The 23,555-nt window shown below is 42.4% G+C and overlaps 1 protein-coding gene across 5 annotated transcripts in view; it reads right to left on the bottom strand.

The window, feature by feature from the left end:
• The window catches only part of LOC122557727 (transcriptional enhancer factor TEF-1), a 237,728-nt gene that overhangs the window by 137,085 nt on the left and 77,088 nt on the right, over window positions 1-23,555 (bottom strand). For all 5 annotated transcript variants that reach the window (XM_043705648.1, XM_043705647.1, XM_043705650.1 and 2 more), the window contains exon 3: window positions 18,759-19,013. In XM_043705648.1, coding sequence (XP_043561583.1) covers window positions 18,759-18,906 — 148 coding nt within the window. In that variant the 5' untranslated portion in view covers window positions 18,907-19,013. The remainder of the gene's footprint in view (window positions 1-18,758; window positions 19,014-23,555) is intronic.

The raw sequence follows: 23,555 nt of genomic DNA on the forward strand, positions 1-23,555 counted from the left end.
GGTCATACGAGGATAGGTTGAGAGTGCTAGGCCTTTTCTCGTTGGAACGGCGAAGGATGAGGGGTGACTTGATAGAGATTTATAAGATGATCAGAGGAATAGATAGAGTAGACAGTCAGAAACTTTTTCCCCGGGTGCAACAGTGTTACAAGGGGACATAAATTTAAGGTGAACGGTGGAAGGTACAGGGGAGATGTCAGGGGTGGGTTCTTTACCCAGAGAGTGGTGGGGGCATGGAAGTGGGAGTGGTAGAGTCAGAATCTTTGGTGACCTTTAAGCGGCAATTGGATAGGTACATGGAGGGGTGCTTAAACTAGGACAAATGCTCGGCACAACATCGTGGGCCGAAGGGCCTGTTATGTGCTGTATTGTTCTATGTTCTAAGTTTCACTCAAAAAAAGATGGACTTATCTGAAAGGACATTATAACAGAATCATTCAGCACAGAAAAGGCTCTTCAGCTTCTGACAATTGTCTCTCAATCTCCACGAATCCTACTTTCCAGCACTAGGCTAACAGCCTTGAATGCTGTGATATTTTTAAGTGCTCATCCACACACCTTTTAAAGGTTGTGAGGTTTCCCGCTTCTTTTACCCTCCCAGGCAGTGCATTCCAGATTCCCACTAATCTAAATTATCTTCAAATTCCCTTTAAACCTCCTGCTTTTCACCCTAAAATTATGCCCTTCCCTCTTCCACCCTGTCCGTATCCTTCATAACCTTATACACCCTCCATCAGGTCCCCTCTTAGCTTTCTCTGCTCTAAAGAGAGCAATGAACTTATCCTGTCTCTCGTCATAGTTAGACTGCTCCATTCTGGGTAATCTCCTGGTGAATTTCCTCTGCACCCACTTCAGTGCAATCACATCCTTCCTATAGCACCGTGACCAGAACTGTACACAGTACACCAGCTTTGGCCTAACCTAAGTTTTGTACAGCTCCAACATTAACTTCCTGCTCTTATAATCCATGCCAGAACTGATAAAGGTGAAGTGTCCCTTGTGCCTTTTTAACAACCCTGTTAATCTATCCTGCCTCCTTCAAAGATCTGTAGATTAAGCGCCCCCAAGATCCTCTGAGCTTCCGAATGTCCTATTATTCATTGAGTGCTCCCCGCCCTATTACTTTTTCCAAAGTGCATGATCTTACACTTCTCAAGGGTAAATTCCATCGCTCATTAATCTATTTAACAAATTCATCTATATCCTCATGTATCCTAACATTACCTTCCTCATTGGCAGGCACCCAGCCAATCCTCATGTCATCTGCAAAATGATCAACCTCCCCCCCACCTTTTCACTGACAAGTTGTTCTAGTATAACGTGCATTGCGTTAACACAAATTGACTATAACGCAACTGACGAGTTGGGGATGCTGCTTGGATAATGCAAACTTTCTATCGAACATGTATAGTGATTTTCCATAGCGATCTTCTACGGCACAATTTTCTATAGCGTGAAGTTGCAGAGGAACACAACTGTTGCGTTATAGCAGAACGACCTCTATATTATTTTTACATATCATGAATAATGAGGGATCCAGCATCGATTTCTATGGCACACTACTGGACACCAGTCTACAGTCCCACTTGCCCGCTCCATATCCCTCCAAACCCTTTCTATTCATATACCCATCCAGATGCCTTTTAATGTTGCAACTGCACTAGACTCCACCAATTCCTCCGGAAGCTCATTCCATAGACGCACCACCCTCTGCGTGAAAATGTTGCCCCTTACGTCCCTTTTATATCTTTCCCTTCTTACCCTAAACATATGCCCTCTAGTTCCGGAATCTCCCACCTCAGGGAACAGACTTTGTCTATTTACTCTATCCATGCCCCTCATGATTTTATAAACCTCTATAAGGTCACCCCTCAGTCTCCGACGGTCCAGGGAAAACAGCCCCAGCCTGTTCAGCCTATACCTATAGTTCAAATCCTCCAACCCTGGCAACATCCTTGTAAATCTTTTCTGAACCCTTTCAAATTTCACAACATCTTTCCAATAGGAAGGAGACCAGAAATGCATGCAATATTCCAAAAGTGGCCTAACCAATGTCCTTGACAGCCACAAAATGACCTCCCAACTCCTATGCTCAATGCTCTAACCAACAAAGGAAAGCATACCAAATGCTTCATTCACTATCCTATCTACCTGCAACTTCACTTTCAAAAAGCTATGAACCTGCACTCCAAGGTTTCTTTGTTCAGCAACACTCCCTAAGACCTTACCATTAAGTGTATAAGTCCTGCAAAGATTAACTTTTCCAAAATGCAGCACCTTGCATTTATCAAAATTAAACTCCATCTGTCACTTCTCAGCCCATTGGCCTATCTGATCAAGATCCTGTTGTAATCTGAGGTATCCTTCTTCGCTCTCCACTACACCTCCAATTTTGGTGTCATTTTCAAGTTTACTAACTATACCTCCTATGTTCATATCCAATTCATTTATATAAATAACGAAAAGTAGTGGACCCAGCACTGATCATTGTGGCACTCCACTGGTCACAGGCCTCCAGTCTGAAAAACAGCCCTCCACCACCACCCTCTGTCTTCTACCTTTGAGCCAGTTCTGTATCCAAATGGCTATTTCTCCCTGTATTCCGTAAGATCTAACCAGTCTCCCATGGGGAACCTTGTCAAACGCCTTAATGAAGTCCATATTGATCACGTCCACCACTGTGCTCTCATTAATCCTTTTTGTTACTTCTTCAAAAAACTCAATCAAGTTAGTGAGACATGATTTCCAACGCACAAAGCCATGCTGACTATCCCTAATCAGTCCTTGACGTTCCAAATACATGTAAATGCTGAACCTCAGGATTCCCTCCAACAACATGCCCACCTCTGATGTCAGACCCACTGATCTAAGTTCCCTGGCTTTTCCTTACCACCTTTCTTAAATAGTGGCACCACGTTAGCCAATCTCCAGTCTTCTGGCACCTCACCTGTGACTATCGATGAAACAATATTTCAGCAAGGGGCCCAGCCATCACTTCTCTAGCTTCCTACAGAGTTCTAGGGTACACCTGATCAGGTCCTGGGGATTTATCCACTTTTTTGCATTTCAAGACATCCAGCACTACCTCCCATACAATACAGATAATTTTCAAGATATCATCCATTTCCCATATCTTCCATGTCCTTCTCCACAGTAAATACTGATGCAAAATAATCTCCCCCATTTTCTCCAGCTCCACACAAAGGCTGCCTTGCTGATCTCTGAGGGGCTCTATTATCTCCCTCGTTACTCTTTTGTCCTTAATGTATTTGTAGAAACCCTTTGGATTCTCCTTAACTCTATTTGCAAAGCTATCTCATGTCCCCTTTTTGCCCTCCTGATTTCTCAGTATACTCCTACTTCCTTTATATTCTTCAAAGAATTCACTTGATCTATCCTGTCTATACTTGACACATGCTTCCTTCTTTTTCTTAACCAAACTCTCAATTTCTCTAGTCATCCAGCATTCCCTATACCTACCAGCCTTTCCTTTCACCCTAACAGGAATATACTTTCTCTGGATTCTTGTTATCTCATTTCTGAAGGCTTCCCATTTTCCAGCCGTCCCTTTAACTGCGAACATCTGCCCCCAATCAGCTTTTGAAAGTTCTTGCCTAATACCATCAAATTAGCTTTCTCCAATTTAGAACTTCAACTTAAGAATAATAGAATAATGGTCGCTGGCCCCAAAGTGCTCCCCCATTGATACCTCAGTCAGCTACCCTGCCTTATTTCCTAAGAGTAGGTCAAGTTTTGCACCTTCTCTGGTAGGTACATCCACCTACTGAATCAGAAAATTTTCTTGTACACACTTAAATTCCTCTCCATTAACTCCTCCATTAATTTCTCTCCTTAACACTATGGTAGCCCCAGCCTATGTTTGAAAAGTGAAAATCCCCTACCATAACCACCCTATTATGTGAATTCTGCATCTACAGGTTTTCTTTTTAAAAGTAAACCTGTTCAGGGATGCAATGATATGCCACTGGAGCAGGTAGGTCATGAATACAGGCCTCTTAGTTCAGAGGTAGGGACAGTACCACTGCAACACATTCTGTATCTACATCCACCTTCTCCTAACTGAAGACAGAAGTGAAACACTGATGTAACACCCTGCCAATGTCTTCCAACTCTGCATTAAGGTCAATAATGAACTCTGCTTTTTCCCCAGTTATCCTCTTCCCCTCATATACTGATAGAATATCTTTGGGTTCTCCTTTTACCTGCCAATTTTTTTTTTCATTTCTCCTCTTTGTTCTCCTAATTGCTTTCTTAAGTTCACCCCTACACTTTCTATATTCCACCAGGACCTCCCATTGATTTTCTCCTTTCATTTCTGTTAAATGCTTCACTTTTCCTTCGTTCCCAATCCTGATTATTCCTAGACATTCAAGGTTCTCCAAGCTTGTTATTCATATACTTCTTCCTCCTACCCCTCTTTTAGTGAGGCCATTTGTGGTACCAGAAGCTTGGGTCTGTCTGCACTCCCTTGAGGAACCAACACCCTCATCAGCTTACAAACAAAATGGAAAACCAACTTGAAAGCACTCCTGCACTACCTGCCTGATGCTCTTTGGTTACTCAGTGGTCACCCACTCCTTTGAGCTGCAGTGTGACCACCTCTCTATGCGTGTTATCCACGTAACTCTCATCCTCACTGATGTGCCACATGGTTTCCAGCCATCTCTCAAACTTCAAAACAGAGTTCAACTTTGTGCAGATGGGAGCACTTCTGGCACAAGTGGTCATCCAAGAAGCTGGTCAGGTCCTGACTTCTCACATAACAGGTCACATTCCAGCCAGCTGACCTCACCTGCTCTGATTTAAACATGAATTTACATAATCTTACTTGCTAGCTTTCTATTTACATATTCTTAAAACACTCTTTTTATCTTAACTTTAGTCTCCTCCTCTTATTCTCAATGTTCCTTATTGCTGGTGCTTCACAGTTAATCCCTCAATAATCTCCCAGGTTCTGAACAAGTGGAAGTAGTTCGGAAAATGTCCAGCAGAAAAAAAAGCCTCCCTTCCCCACTTCACCTCATTCCCATACTTACCAAACTGCCAAACTCCACTATCTGCAGATATCTGAGGCCTTTTTTTAATACTCTGCCACAGTTATTTCAGGAGCTGGTTTAAACCAGATTAACTATTAGCTTCAGTTAACTATCTAAATTACAGCAGCTCCACCCACTAGGAGAAATTGGTTTTACTCTCTTCAGCCCGAAAAGTGACTATCTATTCTCAGAATTAGACCCTACTGAACAGTTGATGTTATCAAAGATTGTACAACAATTAATACTCAGTGTAATCAACACTTAGTTTCAAGTCAAGAGAGTAACTCAAACTCCCACACTGAGTAAAACAGCTACACTCTACTCTGCAAGTTGCACTATTTTACAGCACATTTGAGCATTAATGACTGATGCTGAATTTTTCTTTCCCACAGAAGTGTTTCATGTTTGTACGTAAGCAGAGGTGGTCAATCAGTCCCTCAAGCCTGAAGCATCAATCAGTTGGATCATCTGCATAACCTTCGCTGCAAAACAACAATCTATCAATTTCAGTTTGAAGCTCTGAAATTACACACCCGTCTCCTCAACAGCACTATTTTTTCCCCAGGACATTGTTCCAGAGTTTCAGTACCCTTTATGTGAAGAACAGTTTCCTGCTATCATCCCTCAGTGACTTTTCCCTAATTTGAAGGCTAGCAATTTTCCACTAGAAATACTCTCCCTCAGTCATTGAACGGAGTGATGGAGAAAATGTAACCAAAAACAAAATGACTATTGGTACTGCTACAAAACAGCAAAATTACAAAATAAGCACAAACTTACTGTTTCAGGATTGATAGCTACAAAATGAAATTGTGGGAATAGGTCACTGAGCTTCTCTTACCAGACTTCCTAACACTTTGATTCAATCTAAATAAGCCATGGGTAGACAACAGGGTAGATTTAGACATGATTCTGCTTGTGGAAGAGACTAGAACTGGGGCCCATGACTAATAAGCCAAAAAGATAATTCAAGAGAAATGAGAATGTGGAACTGCAGGGGATAGTTGAGTTGTACAGAATAAATTGGGAATAGTATTTATAGTATGTGGGAGAAAAGAATAATATAACTTCCTCATGGAGAGGCATGAAAAGGGCCAAGAGGTGGTTTGTGTGGAATAAACACTGGAACAAATGGATTCCTGCTATCCTGTTACGACAAGGTGACCATGACCAATATTAACGCATTGGGTCAAATTGTATACTTCAGGCTGAAGATTCCATGTAATTCTCGGTAGGCAATCCAATGTTTGTTGGGTAATTTAACAGGAAAGTGATTATTTCAGTTACTTGTGATTTTTTTTTGATTTTCCTTTACAGAATTGCAACGCTTTTAAAAAGCTACTGGAGGTGAGACTTTGAAAGAAGTCATGCAATGGGAACATGCTACATCTAAGACTTAAAATTATACAGCTGGCTGCAGAGCCTTGACCTCAGATTAGGAACAAATTGGAATGTATGAATTGGGAGCTGAAATAGACAATCCAGTCCTTTATCACCATTCAATAAGATCTTGACTGGTCTGTCTGTGTTCCAAATTCTACATTCCCAGCTAACCCTAGTAATATTTCAACAATAGCACTTTTTTAAAAATTCATTCATGGGAAATGGACATGGCTGGCTGGCCAGCATTTATTGCCCTTGAGAATATCGTGATGAGCTGCTTGCTTGAACCGCAGCAGGTAGACTTACAATGCCCTTAGAGAGGGAATTCCAAAACTTTGATACTGGAGCTATGGTGATATATTTTCAAGTAAGGATGGTGAGTGGCTTGGAGGGAACCTGGAGGTGATATGTCACCACAAACCTGCTGTCCTTGTCCTTCTAGATAGAAGTGGTTGTGGATTCAGAAGGGGCTGTCTAAGGATCTTTGGTGCATTTCTGCAGTGCATCTTGAAGGTAGGACACACATCTGGATGTAGATTTGCTCGCTGAGCTGGAAGGTTCATTTTCAGATGTTTCATCAGCATACTAGGTAACAACTTCAGTGAGCCTCTGGATGAAGGACTGCTGATGATTCCTGCTTTTTATTTATATGTTTGGATTTCTTGGCGTTGGTGATGTCATTTCCTGTGATGTCATTGCCTGTTCTTTTTCTCAGGGGTGGTAATTCGGATCCAGTCAATGCGCTACTTGATAGAGTTCTGGTGGAATGCCACGCTTCTATGAATTCCATGCATGTCTCTGTTTAAGATATGCACAGAATTCCTAGAAGCACAGCATTCCAACCAGAACTCTATCAACAAACACATCGACCTGGACCTGATTCCCAACCCACTGTGAAAAATAACAGGAAATGACATCACCAATCCAAAGAAACCTAAACATATAAATAGAAAGCAGGACTTGTCATCTGTGCTTCGTCTGGAGGCTCACTGATTAGATTCCCTACAGTGTGAAAACAGGCCTTTTGGCCCAACAAGTCCACACCGACCCTCCGAAGAGCAACCCACCCCCCACTCTGACGAATGCACCTAACAGTACGGGCAATTTAGCATGGCCAATTCACCTACCTGCACATCTTTGAACTGTGGGAGGAAACCGGAGCACCCGAGGAAACCCACGCAGACATGGGGAGAATATGCAAACTCCACACAGGCAGTCGCCCGAGGCTGGAATTGAACCTGGGACCCTGATGCTATGAGGCAGCAGTGCTAACCACTGAGCCACCGTGCCACTCTATATGATGATGTTACCTAATATGGTGATGAAATGTCTGAAAATTAACCTTTCAGTTCAGTGAGCAAACCTACATCCAGAACCTCAACCTGAGCCACAAATCTTCTCAAAACCCGGTAGGACACACTGCTGAGTGCTGGTGGTGAAGGGACTGGATGCTTGTAGATGTCGTGCCAATCAAGTGGGCTGTGTTGTCCTGTATAGTGTTGAGCTTCTTGTGTGTTGTTAAAGCTGTATCCATCGAGGCAAGTGGCAAATATTCCATCACACCCATGACTTGTGTCTTTTGACGGTTGACAGGCTCTGACGTGCTCTTGTAGCCACTGTACCTACATGGCAAGTTCAGTTGAGTTGCTGGCCAATGGTAACACCCCAGGTTGTGGGAGATTCAATGATGGTAACATCATTGAATGTCAAGGGACAGTAGTTAGACTGACCCTTATTGAAGACGGTCATCGCCTGGCATTCATCGCCTGGTGTCAATGTTGCTTAATCCTTGTCAACCCAAATCTGGATGTTGTCCAGATCTTATTGCACTGAACATGGACTGCTTCAGGACCTGAGGAGTCACGAATAGTGCTGAACATTGTGCACTGATAAAGTAGCTAAAGATATCCTGAGGAACACCTGTAGAGATATTCTGGAACTGAGATGATTGACTTCTAATAACCGCAACCATCTTCCTACATTCCAGGTATGACTCCAACCAGACTGTTTGCCTCCCTATACCTGTTGATTCTAGTTTTTCTCGAGCTCCTTGATGCCTCACTTGGTTGAATGTGGTTTTGATGTCAAATGCTGTCATTCATCTCACCTCTGGAATTCAGCTCTTTTGTCCATATTTGAACCAAGTTTGTAATGTGGTCTGGTACAACTGGCAAGTGTCAAAAAGCACCCTGACACAAACAACATTCACATTAGTGATGTAACCGGCACTGATTTCAGAACCAAAGCAAGCAATCCTCAAGGTGTTTCAAATGCAATCCCAGGATTCTCATTCCACACGTTGAAGTTTGATCAACTGCCTGTGCTGTATCTTGTGATTCAAGGTGGTGGTGAGACAAACAGGAAACACGGGCAGAAAAGCCAAGATGGACAGGTTAAGAGGAACCACAGCTTTTATATAAAAAAGGGAGGTTGAAGACGAAGTGAAAGAGAAAATGAATGAGGAAAAGGAAGAAAAGAAGAAAAAGAGACACAAGGAGAGAATCGTGGAGAAATGGAGGCAGAATGAGAGTGGTTACAGCATGAATTGTGGAGACAGGGCAAAGTGTGACTGGGCTAGTAATATAAAGCTATCACTGACTAATGAGGGGGGTGGAAAAGGAACCAGAACACAGCGGATACCTGCTGGTGAAACAGAGCAGAAGCCGAGACTGAGTTATGCACAGAACAGACTTCAGAGCAAAGAAAAGGGTTGTTATTGGCTGTAGGTTTAAACACTTGTCAGATTATAGCAGCTTGATATTGTGCAGAGCTGATCACTTTTGCCTAACAATATATTTTTTTAAAACAACTGTGTACAATATGAGGATGGCAGCAAGGTATAAATAGACATGCAAGAACAGTAGCAGATGCAATCTCCTACCTTAACTGGGATTCAGAAGATTGAATCACAAAATCCCAAGATCATAAAGATCCAAATCACAGTTGTCATGTCAGATAGTTTGCATATGAGCATTAGTAAGTAATAAAAACAGAACTTGCTGGAAATACTCAGGTGTGACAGCATCTGTGGCGATGGGTCATCTTTTCAGAGAGGAAATATCCAAGGTTCAGAGAGTTCAATGAGGTTAACCACCTCCTGTTCCTTCAAAATGGGGAAATGCTACTGAGAACTATCAGTGCATACAGCCAGTGGGTAGACAACACTCAGTAAACACCTTTACTGTTCAGTGTCAGAATACTATAGTTAACTTGATGAAGATAACTATATCCTGCCTAAAATAACGGCACAGAGGCTTGTGAAAGCCAAAATATTGTGCCTGGCAGAGAAAGATTAATATCAGTGAGACTGATTGGTAAAACACCAGAACTGGTTAATCCCTTTGCCCTTAAAGAAAACAAAAACACTTTAGCACTTCTATATAGCAACTTTCACATCAAAACATCCCAAATTGCTTCACAGCTACTAAGGTACTCTTGAACTGTAATTATTGTCATAAAAATCCACAGCCAAGGAAGGCAACATAAAATAGTCCACAATATGGATTCTGTAGTGGAGTCATCTAGACACCTCTGTCACTCCCCCAGGGCTCCCTTCAGTCTGTGGGATGCAACTTAACCTCTCTCAGCATAGCTGGCTGTGGTGATGGAGCACTTAACCTTTCAAATATTATTCAAACTTCTTGTCATCTGATTAATGTGGTGTTGTGCCAACCTGAAGTTACTCTTCAGTAGAAGTTACAATATGATTTGATCCTTACCTAATGCATTGTTCATATGCTTCAGTTTTTATTTTTGTTTTAGTGATGAGACACTCAACTTTAGAAAATGGGATATTAACAGCAAAACTTGGAACATATTATATTAAAGTTTTGAAACAAAATTGCTGGAGAAAAGCAGGTCTGACAGCATCCTTGGAGAGAAAGCAGGATTTATTTTTCAAGTCCAGTAATCTTTCTCCAGAACTGATCATGAAAGGCTATTAGCCAGACAACCATGGTGGCACATTGGTTAGCACTGCTGCCTCACAGCCCCAGGGACTGTGTTCAAGTCTGGCCTCGGTCAACTGTCTAGGTGGAGTTTGGACATTGGCCCAGTGTCTACACAGGTTCTCAGCAGGTGCTCCAGTTTCCCCCCTTAGTCCAAAAATGTGCAGGTTAGGAGGACTGGCCATGGGTAAATTGCCCCATGTTTTCAGTGATGTGCAGGCTAGGTAGGTTAGCCATGATAAATCTGAGGATAATGCGGTTTGGTCGAAGTGGGATGCTCTTCAAGAGTCAGTGTAGACTCAATGGGCTGAATGGCCTCCATTTACGCTGTAGGGCTGTAGACAAAGAGACTGACGATCAAGGTCAGAAAAGATGAAAGTCTAATAATGGGGACAATGAGTAGATGAAAATGGGTTGGCTGAGCTGAAAATAGCCCATGTCATGACAGGGCCTGGCGTGAGGGGGTGAGGAAAGGACATGGAATGAAATGTTTGTGTTTTAAAATTACTTACTCAATATTGTGTTCTAAAGGCTGCATGGTCCCCAAGCAGGAATGAAATGCTGTTCTTCCAGCAAAGGAAAGCATACCAAACGTGTTCTTCTCTATCCTATCTAGTTGTGACTACTTTCAAGCAGATATGAACTGCACTCCAAAGACTCTTTGTTCAGCAACACTCCCTAGGATATTACGATTAAGTGTATAAGTCCTGCTAAGATTTGCTTTCCCAAAATGCAGCATCTCGCATTTATCTAAATTAACCATCATCTGCCACTCCTCAGCCCATCTGATCAAGATCCTGTTGTAATCTTCGCTGTCCACTACACCAATTTTGTGTCATCTGCAAACTTACTAACTATACCTCTTATGCTCACATCCAAATCATTTACACAAATGATGAAAAGTAGTGGACCCAACACTGATCCTTGTGGCACACCACTGGTCACAGGCTTCCAGTCTGAACAACAACCCTCCACCACCACCCTCTGTCTTCTACCTTCGAGCCAGTTCTGTATTCAATTGGCTAGCTCTCCATGTATTCCATGAGATCTAACCTTGTTAACCAGTCTCACAAGGGGCACCTTGTCAAACGCCTTACTGAAGTCCAAATTGATCACATCTACTGCTCTGCCCTCATCAATCCTCTTTGTTACTTCTTCAAAAAACTCAATCAAGCTCGTGAGATATGATTTCCCACACACAAAGCCATCCCTAATCAGTCCTTGCCTTTCCAAATATATGTACATCCTGTCCCTCAGGATTCCCTCCAACAACTTGCCCACCACTGACAGGCTCACTGGTCTATAGTTCCCTGGCTTGTCCTTACCACCTTTCTTAAACAGTGGCACCACGTTAGCTAACCTCCAGTCTTCCGGCATCTCACCTCTGACCATCGATGATACAAATATCTCAGCAAGAGGCCCAGCAATCACTTCTCTAGCTTCCCACAGAGTTCTAGGGTACACCTTATCAGCTCCTGAGGATTTATCCACTTTTATGCATTTTAAGACATCCAGTACTTCCTCCTCTGTAATATGGACATTTTTCAAGATGTCACCATCTATTTTCCCACATTCTATATCTTCCACGTCCTTCTCCACAGTAAACACTGATGCAAAATATTCATTCAGAATCTTCCCCATCTCCTGCAGCTCCACTTTGCCTTACTGATCTTTGAGGGGCCGTTTTCTCTCCCTAGTTACCCTTTTGTCCTTAATATTTTGTAAAATCCCTTTGGATTCTCCTTAACCCTATTTGCCAAAGCTATCTCATGTCCCCTTTTTGCCCTCCTGATTTCCCTCTTAAGTGTACTCCTACTGCCTTCATACTCTTCTGAGGATTCACTCAATACATCATGTCTATACCTGACATATGCTTCCTTCTTTTTCATAGCCAAACCCAAATATAATTGAATTCATAGAACTTTAATCAGTAATCTTCGCACAGTCAGGAAGGAGAGATCAGATTGGAGTGAGATACAGCCTGAGAAAGGGTATAGTTTGGAGACTTTGGAGGCTGCATGAGAGTAGAACTGGCAAATCTTTCTTTTCATTTTCTATTTTAAAAGCTTAGAATTCAGTAGTCTAGTTAAAGGTTAGTAAGATAGCTGACTTGACTGATTGAGGGACAGTTATCAGCCTTTCACCCTGATAAAGCCTCAATGGTTGTTGATTACTATTGAAGCTTAACTAGTGAGAGTCAGCTCAGGCTCACCGCAGCTCTATGTAAGAGAGGCCCTGCTGAAAGTGCACAACCAGTAAGCTTCGCAAAGCCAGGAAGGAAAGATGAGATCCAGAGTGAGACACAACTTGAGTGAGTAATTACTTCAGGGACTTTGGTGCAGTGGGGGAAGAGATGCATTCTGGTTCTTTTGTTTTGGGAGGTGTTTTCCAACAGAATAAATTAAAGCCCAGGATTATGGGCCAAGCACCAAAAGTGACATCACAGGAAAATGCAAGTTCTTTGATCAGTGATACCTACTAATTTGATTATCAATTATTGGTTGCTTTCACAGTAGGGATAGTATAGTCAAGGGAATAGACCCTGATATCTGTGGGCATTGAAGGCTGTGTTGTCTGTCTTGTGCCTGGGCTCAGGATATCACATCTGGGCCACAGAGGAATTTGGAATAGGAAAGGAATGATCCGGTTGTGCTGGTCCACATGGATACCAACAATATAGACGTAAAGAGGTTTTTCGGGAATATGTTCAGCTCGGGAGTAAATTGAAAAGAGAACCAAAAAGGTAATAATCTTGGGATAACCAGCTGAGCCACGAGCTAAGTCACACAGGGTAAACAAGATTACATAGGTAAACGCGTGGCTCAAAGATTGATGTGGAAGCAACAGGATTAAATTCATGGACCACTGGCACAAAGTATTAGCAAAGGAGGCCATTGTTGTGTTGTATGGGTTCCACCTGAGACATGCTGGGACCACAGTTCTGGCAAATTGCATAACTGGAGTGGTGGATAGGCTTTAAACTAAATAGTAGGGAGATGGGTTCAGTTGTATGGAAAATTATGAAAAAAGTTGAAGAGGAGGAGGGGGGGTACTCAGCAGAGGTCATTCAAGTTTCCAGAATAAATAATAAAACAGAATATGGGGAGGGTCAGGAATCTAACTTCAGGCACAGCAAATAAGGGGACAACTTAGAGATGGGTGGGGGTGACCAATGCAGGCCTGAGGGTGTTGTACTTTACGAAACAAGATAAATGAGCTTGTAGTGCAGATTTAAACTCACAGGCATGAGGTTGTGGATATCACAGAGGTGTGACTGCAAAGGATTCGGAGCTGGGAATTAGATATCCAAGAATTTGCGTCCTTTTGAAAGGACTGGCAGATCGACAGAGGTAGGGCGCTTGCTTTGTCAGTAAGAAATGAAATCAAGTAGATAGCAACAAGTGATATAGAACTGGAAGGCAGAGAATCTGTATGGTTAGAGTTGAGGTATCGCAAAGGAAAGAAGACCCTGATGGGTGTTGTATATAGGCTTTCTAATAGAGTAAGGATGTGGGAAAGAAAATAAATCAGGAGATAGGAAAGGCACTACTACAATGATAATGGGGGACTTCCAATGGGTGGCACGGTGGCACAGTGGTTAGCACTGCTGCCTCACAGCGCCAGCGACCCGGGTTCAACTCCTGCCTCAGGCGACTGACTGTGTGGAGTTTGCACAGTCTCCCCGTGTCTGCGTGGGTTTCCTCCGGATGCTTCGGTTCCCTCCCACAGTCCAAAGATGTGCTGGTCAGGTGAATTGGCCATGCTAAATTGTCCGTAGTGTTAGGTAAGGGGTAAATGCAGGGGAATGGATGGTTTGCGCTTCGGTGAGTCGGTGTGGACTTGTTGGGCCGACGGGCCTGTTTCCACACTGTAATGTAATCTAAATCTAATTACTGTGACACATGCAGGTGGACTGAGAAAATCAGACTGGCAGCCAATCCCAGGAGAAGGAATTTGTGGAACGTCTGCAACATGTTTTTTTTGAGCAGCTTGTGGTACACCTCACTTGGGAACAGGCAATTCTGGATGTGGTCATGTGAAATGAGGCTGACTTGACCACAGAGCCTAAAAGTGAAGGAACCCCACATTCGCCCTACAGTTTGAGAGGAAGAGGTTGGGTTAAGATGTAAAGATGTTACAACTGAATAAACATAACTCCAAAGACATGAGAGAGAAACTGGCCAGAGATAATTGGAAGGGGAGCCGAGCAAAGAAGATAGAAGAACAGCAACGACAGAGTACCTACAGATAATTCAGGAGGAACAACAGAAATTCATCTCAAGGAAGAAGAAACATATTGAGGGGAAGATGAATCAAAGGAAGTCAGGGACAGCGTAAAAACAAAAGAGAAATGTGGTGAAGGTGAGTGGAAAACTAGAGGATTGGGAAGCCTTTAAAAATCAGCAGAGGATTACAAAAAATGCAATAAAGAGGAGAGAGGATGAGGTTTGAGGCTAAGCTAGCTTGCAATGTAAAAGAAAACTGCAAGAGTCTTTTTTTAGATTTACAAAAGGTAAAGAGGCAAGAGTAGACATTGGACCACTGGAAAATGAGGCTGGAGATGTAATAATGCGGATCAAAGAAATGGGAGAGGAATTGAATTCTAACTTTGCATTAGTGTTTATGGTCTGGATGAACTACACACCAGAGTTCTGAAGGAGATAGCTGATGAGATTGTGGATACGATGGTGGTGATCTTACAGGAATCACTGGAGTCAGGAAGGGTCTCAGAGGACTGGAAAATGGCTCTTGGAACACTCTCATTTGAGAAGAGAGGGAGGCAGAAGACAGCCAGAGAGCCTGACCTCAGTCATTGCTAAGATTTCAGAGTCCATTATTAAGGATGAGATAGCAGGATACTTGGAAATGCATGGTAACTAGAGTTGAGTCAGCATAGCTTCATCAAGGGGAGGTTATGCCTGACAAATCTATTCAAATTCTTCAAGGAGGAAACGAGCAAGATAGACAAACGAGAGTCAGTGGATTTCCAGAAGACCTTTGACAATGTACCACACAGGAGGCTGCTAAATAAGACAACAGCCCATGGTGTTAGGCCAAGGTAATGACATGGATAGGATAGGGTGACTGGTAGAAGACAGAGTAAGGATAAAGAGATCTTTCTCAGTATGACAGTGGTGACTAGTGGAGATCCACAGGGTTCAGTGTTGGGACAACAGCTATTCATGTTATACATTAATGATCTGGACAAAGGAACTGACAGCATTGTTGCCAAGTTTTCAGATGAGGAAAAAGTGAGGACTGCAGATGCTGGAGATCAGAGCTGAAAAATGTGTTGCTGGAAAAGCGCAGCAGGTCAGGCAGAATTCCTGAAAAGGGCTTATGCCCGAAACGTCGATTCTCCTGCTCCTTTGATGCTGCCTGACCTGCTGTGCTTTTCCAGCAACACATTTTTCAAGTTTTCAAATGACACATAGATAGATGGAGGGACAGATAGTGTTGAGGAGGCGGGAAGGATGCAGAAGTACTTAGACAAGGTAGGAGTCACAGATAACATTGAAAGTGGGAGAGTGAGGGGTTATGCTCTTTGGTAGGAAGAATACAGACACAGACTATTTTCTAAATGGAGAAAGGCTTTGCAAATCTGAAGCAGAAAGAAACTTCAGAATTCTAGCTCAGGATTCTCTAAAGGCTAACATGCAGATTCAGCTGGCAATTAGGAAGGCAAATGTGATATTAATATTCATTTTGAGAGGGCTAGCATACAAAGAGCAGGGATGTACTGTGAAGGGTGTAGAATGCTCTGGATATAGGGCCCAATTTGGAATATTGTATGTAGTTTTGGGCCCTATATCTAAGGAAGGATGTACTGGCCTTGGATGGGGTTAAAAAGAAGGCTTACAAAAATGATTCTGGGGATGAAGGGCTTGTCATATGAGGAGTGGTTGAGGACTCTGGACCTGCACTCAATGGAATTAAGAAGGACGAGAGGGATCTAATTGAAACTTACAGAATACAGAGAGGCCTGGGTAGAGTGGCCATGGAGAAGATGTTTCCACTGGTTAGAGGGACTAGGAGCTGAGGGCACAGCCCCAAAGTGAAGCCATAACCCTTTAGAACTGAGGAGGAATTTCTCCAGCTAGAGAGTTGTAAATCTGTTGCCGCAGAAGGCTATGGAGGCCAGGTCACTGGGTGTAATTAAGACACAAATAGATAGGCTCTTAACTAACGAAGTGATCACAAGTTTCGAGGAGAAGGCAGAAGAGAAACATATCATCCACGATCAAATGGTGGAGTAAACCTGATGGGCTGAATGGCCTAATTCCACTCCGATATCTTATTCTATTAACGCCTATATAGACAATAAAATTAGGTTCAGTTATAAGCAAAATTTTGTGGTGCAGTTCTCCTTGTGAAGAAGTTGGTTTGATTTCTTTCTATTATGGTCCCTGACCAAATTGCAGCAAGCTATGAAATTGGGGTCCTCAAGAGATCAGAATTAATGGAGGAGAGAACAGAGATCTATTTGTGGGACAAGAAGGAGATTACAGAGTCAAGAAGTGCTGAGACCTTGAAAGGATCTGCCCACAAAGAACTGAAGTACTGCTGGACCTGATACACATGCAAGTTAAAAAGCACAGGGGTCATAGGTGAAGTAGACGAGGAGCAACACAGTTTCTAAGACCATGTCACTGAAGCCAGGTGTCATCTTATGTTCATTATGCACTAAGATGTAACAGATTTCTCAGAACTACTTTTTAAATAACTTTCCCCTGAATCAAATGTTAATACATTCAATAGTCACAGTATTGGGGGGCAATGGAGTAAGTTTGAAGGAAGTATTGTAAAAAACAAAACTGCAACCAAAGATCTTCAGGCCACAGTGGAGAAAGAATACCAATTCCATGATTATCATCAGGAAATAATTTGGATTTAAAAGTTAGCTAGCACTAGCCAAGCCAACAGAGACAAACATAGATTCCCCCAAAACAAACTCATTGGGTGCAAAATGTTAACTCTGTATTTCTGTCTCTCTCTCCCCACAGACACTGCCAAATCTGAGTTTCTCCAGTACTTTGTTTTTCTTTCAGGTTTCAAACTTTTTTGAACTTCGAACTTTAGTTGAATGTAGGTGGAGTGACAGTACTCCCAGGGCTTGAGCAGATAACATAAAATGCCAATTCAGGGTGGTGTTGACGGAGGGATCAGTCGTAAAATGTTCAATCCGGGTCTCAGCATCCCGTATCTGCTACTGGAGATTTCTTGGCAACACTATGATGAGTAGAAAATCCTCCAGCCTGACACTTGCTCCAAAAATATCAAGCAGTCATTCATTTTGTTGTTGTTCATGGCATCTTGCTACGTACAGACATGACTGCCCTCCATCCATTCCATCACCATAGCAACAGAAACTGGGCAATAAACATGATCGACATGAAGCACTTTGCAGTGTCTAGATAGAACTCAGAACTGAGAAGGGTCATTCGGACCACTATATTTCTGCAAGCTCCTTGACAGAGATAGTCCCATCTTCCCCGCCCTTTTCACATAGGTCTTCAATTTCTCCTTATTACATATTTATCCAATCCCCTTTTGGAAGCTATCGTTAATCCTAATGCAGGCAATTCATTTCAAATTGCAAATCACTATGCAAAAGTAAAAAAATCTCACTCCACCTTCTGGTCCCTTTGCCAATTATCCGAAATCTGTCTTGTCTGGCTACAGACTCCCTTTCAATTTAAAAGAATTGCTCCCTATTTGTTCCATCAAACCCTAGAAGTAGAAATCCAGACCCAGTCATAACTTTAAGTGATTAGTACAACACTGAATCAGTAAGCTGCCTTTCCAATTGGGGGAAAAAAAACATTATCTTTCCTGGAACTCACAGCTTTGAATACGTTTCACAAGCCGAGTGTTATTCCTAAACTAGAAGTGATAATATGGTCTGCACTTTAAAGATTTTTTACAATGTTGTTGAGCTACTTAACCCAGTCACCTTTCCCCTCAAGTATCTCTCTCTTCTCTGGCCTAGTATTATCCTCCACAGCAGCTGCAAGACTTCTTTCAAGAGCACAATCTTCTTTTTTTTTCAAAAAATGCAATTTGCTCAGAATGACAGCTGCACAGTGGCAAACTGCCGTTTATTAGGACTTGCAATGGGATGCAGATCATCATGGGTGAAAAAAATTCTCCTGATTTCCATTACTTCATACAAGAGCTATGCAGGGAATCACTTGGTGTTGGATTGGGTGGTAGATGGAGGGGGGAGGTGATGGGTGGGGGAACGTAAAAACAGAGGGGGAGGGGGGAGAGGGAGGGGGTGGGAGAGAATGAAAGACAGAGGCACAGCTGGTAGCAGTGAAACCATCTGCTTGCTATAGCATCTCCCTTTTCTACTGTTCTGGTGACTCACCATACATTTTGCCTTCGTCTGAGAGAATGATTTTCCTCCTCCCACATGGTGGGTAGATGGCCAGGGCTTCCTGGAAACTCTGCTCTATGTCAGGGCTCCAGACTCCTTCTGCATCATTGTCCATCGGCTTATCGGCAGAATCTGTCATCCGCTCCAGATTTTCGGCAGGACTTTCGCTGCCGCTCCAATTGTTGGAATCTATGGCGCCAGTGAATTTCTCCAAGCCTTAAGCCTGGAGCCCAATAAGGAGAAAATCTACAGAGAAAAAAAATACTTCTTAAATTGAGAAAAGCAAGGGCATTTCCTTTCCAGTTGAGTTTCTCACTTCAAATATATATATTATATTCATCAGCATTAAAAAAGACCTCTTCATAGTTTTACTTTTGAGAGAATGTTAAACATTGGATTTACAGAACAGAAACAAACCACTCAGTCCAACTGGCATGTACTGGTGTTTGATTCACACAAGCCTTCTGCCACACTCCTGTATTTAATCTCATCAGCATTTCCTTCTATTCCTTCCTCCCTCCCTCGTGTAATTGTCCAACTTTCCTTAAAAGTGCATCAATGTCATTCATTTTAACCAATGGTAAGGGATTCTAAATTCAACATTCTTTGGATAATAGTGTTTCTCCTAAATTGAAGGCCCCTATTGCTAATTGTCTATCCTATTGAACACTTTCATAACCTTAATCTTAAGGGCTGCTGCAGGCCAGACTCTTATTTCTCTACTGGAAAGATCAAGTGATGGTTTCCTTAATCTGGCATAATTCCAGTAAACCTGTATTGCACCTTCTCCATTCTTTTTATTATATGCAGTCAAAAACAAGCAAGGTGCTCCGAATTTCATCCAAGGAAGGACTATAAAAGTTTGACTTTGCTTTTCAACTTTATTCCCCCGAGAAATGAAATCAGAGCTTTGTTTTTCGAAGTAGTCCTATTATTAGCCTTTCGTCATTTCTGGTGATTTGTGTGCCTGCATGCAGAGTTTCCTCTTATCCTCCAGCCCATTTAGATCTTCACATCAAAACCGTGAAAAGAGCAGAGAAGAAAATTCATCGAGATGACCAGGACTCTTGTACCAGCCATCCTGAAAGAGACTACCGCACCCAGGACTCAGCATAGCACATTCCAGGAGGTAATTCAGCCAACCAGTGTGGGCTGCTGGTTCTTTCAAAAGTCTAATCAATTGTCTCATTCTCCTGCTCCCGCCCCATGGTCCCAAAAATGTGTTCCTTTCCAAGTACTAACTTGATTTTCTTTTTAAAATTACTTTTCAAAGTAAAATCTGCTTCCATTAACCTACCAGGAAGTACATCCCAAATCACCAAATATCATTGTGCAAAATAACCTTTGCATTTCTCCCTCAGGTTCCTTTTAGCAAACAGGTAAAAATTGCATTTTCTAGTTACCAAACTCCTGCCAGCAAACTCAGCAAAGGTTAAGAGGACATCAGACAAAATTGCACAAAAGTACAAGACATTTTAATGAATAGATTGAGAAATGATTCTTAACGGATAGGTAGGAAGACATCAGACAGCATAACATAAGATGACTAACAAAATGTGCAAAGGAGAAGGTATAGAAGTACCTTATTGTCAATCAGCATGTCATGAAGACACAGGCCTCTGGAAAAATCTTACAAGGCACATGCTGATTTACATCAAGTGAGAATCAAGACCATTATCAGGACTGGTGTTACCTCTTGTACTAGTTATGATTGTTTAAGTAGTTTCTTTTGTCTAAGTTTTTAAACTTGTGCAGCCTTGGGTGGATTGTAAGGTATCTGCATTATGGTAGACATGTTACTGAAGCAGTAAGGCTCAGGCTGATGAAACCAGAGCCATATGTATTCCACTTTTTACACATTCAAATGGAATGTCCAGGCAGAAGCAGTAGGGTGAGTCGAATCTTCAATTAGCTGTTTAAAAAATGGGAAGCTGATAAATATTCACCACAGTGAAAATTCTGCATGCACAGGGAAACGTCAAAGAAACTTAACTTAATGGTTCACACTCTCTTCAAGAGACGGCATAAACTGAATGGACGGACTAGTTTAGTTTGGGATTATGGTCTGCATGGACTGGTCAGATCGAAGGGTCCGTTTCCATGCTATATGACTGAATGAATGCCTTCTGAGCTGCAGAATTATGATTCAGTGTTTCTATTTTACTGAATTATCTTTAGCACACAAAATCAGGATGATGGGCCAATCTAGCTCAGCTTGTGGCACTCTGTCTTAGAATAGTCGAGGCTGGCAGGTCAATATAGCCTCAAAGTGCATGGCATTGTTAGAAGTTTGGTCATTTTGATGTGACAACAGTTCAGGGTCACACCAGCCCCTTCAAAGGGATAATACTTTGTTCAAGGATAGGAAACAGTTACAGTCCTAAAAATATTCTCCCCTTAATTAACAACATTAAAAACACTTTTGTCTTTAATTCAATTCAAGTTGGTCTGAAATTGCACAAGCCCAGCATGAGTAAAGATAACAGGCTTCTTTCTGTAGATTAAGTCAAGCACTTGATAGGTTAATGACCAATTTTAAGTTAACATGTTTGTATTTTCATCAAATTGCATTATTCATTTCTTTTTTTCATGGAATTAGATTAGATTAATTATAGAGTGGAAACAGGCCCTTCGGCCCAACAAGTCCATGCCACCCCGCCGAAGCGCAACCCACCCAGACCCCTACATTTACCCCTTACCTAACACTACGGGCAATTTAGCATGGCCAATTCACCTGACCTGCACATCTTTGGACCGTATGAGGAAACCGGAGCACCCGGAGGAAACCCACGCAGACAAGGGGAGAACGTGCAAACTCCACACAGTCAGTCGCCTGAGGCGGGAATTGAAACCGGGTCTCTGGCGCTGTGAGGCAGCAGTGCTAACCACTGTGCCGCCGTGCCATGCACATCTTCAGGATCACTTCAGAAAAAAAGAAATACACTGATTATAAATCACAAAGGCATATCCTCGTGACAAGGTAGGACATACTAAGTATGCTTTTTGCTACCTCCAGGACTGACGACTGCAACACATTCCCGGCCAGCTTCGTATCTTCCACCTTCAAACCTGAGATCATGAAAATTCTCCTGCCAGTATTCTAACGTGCACCAAATCCCATCTACCTGCCATCACTATGCTTGCTGACTCACAGTGGCTCCCAGACTACCACACCATGGCTTGAACATTTTCAGCCTTGTTTACACACCTGTACAGGATATCACCCCTCCCCATTTCCTGACCTCCTACAACTTAACGTAATGTGTGCACCCCTCCAATTCAGACCCCTTCTCTTAGGGACTCTCACTTTTAGCTGCCTGGGCCCTGACACTGGATTTTCCTCCTGAAACCCCTCTCTCCCTTTATAAAATCTTTGGCTATGCTAATAAGTCCTTATGCAGCTTGGTGTCAAATTTGGTGGTGAGTCTCCTATGAAGGAGTTTGGGAGGTTTATTCCATCGAAGGTGCCAATCAAATGCAAGTTTTTGTTCTTTTCTTGAAGCTGACAGATGAAGAAATGCTCATGTTTGCTGGGTCACATCATAATTACAGTGTAGTCAGGAAATCCTTCAGTTTGGTTTAAACTAAATGGAACATCTTCTGCCACCACACTGGCAAAAGAGGACAATACTGCTGATGCCATTATTGTGCGCTTCAAGTCAGGAGCTGGTGCTGATTTTGCCAGTACATGGCCATCGGGCGCCAGTGATGCCTAAGAAACTCTTTATGGCCTTTGCAGTTCTCCTCAATGTACGTGGTGCCCAGCTCTACCATTCTACATTCTAATCTCTCTCCTCCCACTCCCTGCTCGCCACAGCAATGAGAGGGAGGGAGGAATGTACTGAGGAGTCAGGAGCAGCAAGAACAAGTGTGTAGAATGGGTCAGTGAGCTGATCACAATCCCAAAATTTGAGATAATTTAAAATATTTGCGAAACTCTAATTTTATTACTTCTTTGTGATGCAGACACCTCTGTGCAGTATTGCTGGCAGTGACAGGACAAGCACTGCAAATGCACGGATGGAGAGTCTGGCCCTGTAGTTAGAGTGACAATAAACACAGCCTAAACAAGAAAGGATAGATATACACCAGTCGTTGAGAGATGTAGCGTTGTAGCTAGTATCATGTTACATTTGAGTTTCACCACACAGTAATTCTAGATAACATTTAAAGATCAGATGTATAATCCAGCAAACATATAGAATTACGGGACTTAATAAATATTAAGTGAGATCAGCTGCAGTGTCCTCCAGTCAACATAATCTGCTTACAAGCTAAAAATCATGGAATCTTGCAGTGTTGTTGTTGTAATATGGGTCTGAAAGAGTAGATGCTACTCGAATGCCATAAGCACCACCACTAAGGTGATTTGATGAGGACGAGTGAAGACAGCAATGAAGGATCTTGAAAGAGTCAGAACAAAGACCAACAGTCTCTGCCATGCAATATATTGTGACCTTGTTACATGTAAATAGTAACAGAGATACAATTAACTTTCTTATTTACTCCAAGCGACTCTTCTATTTAGATCAGAAAGTGTTATCCTCATCCACGCTAGATCACACGGGGCTTTGAGAAAAATGTAGTGAGAAGATATTGCTGACAGCAAGTGCAAACCACAGCAGACATCTGACCCATTTTGCTTGTGCAAGTTCTTACAGAGAGCTGTCAAGGTTAGTCCTTATCCCCAATTTCATCCGCTATAACCATCCTCTTTAAGTACCTACCCATTTGCCTTGTGAAGAAGCTCCAATAGAATCTGCTTCCTCCACCTTTAGCAGGTAACAG

Source organism: Chiloscyllium plagiosum, chromosome 16 (genome assembly GCF_004010195.1).
Source record: "Chiloscyllium plagiosum isolate BGI_BamShark_2017 chromosome 16, ASM401019v2, whole genome shotgun sequence".
NCBI classification, from domain to species: domain Eukaryota; kingdom Metazoa; phylum Chordata; class Chondrichthyes; order Orectolobiformes; family Hemiscylliidae; genus Chiloscyllium; species Chiloscyllium plagiosum.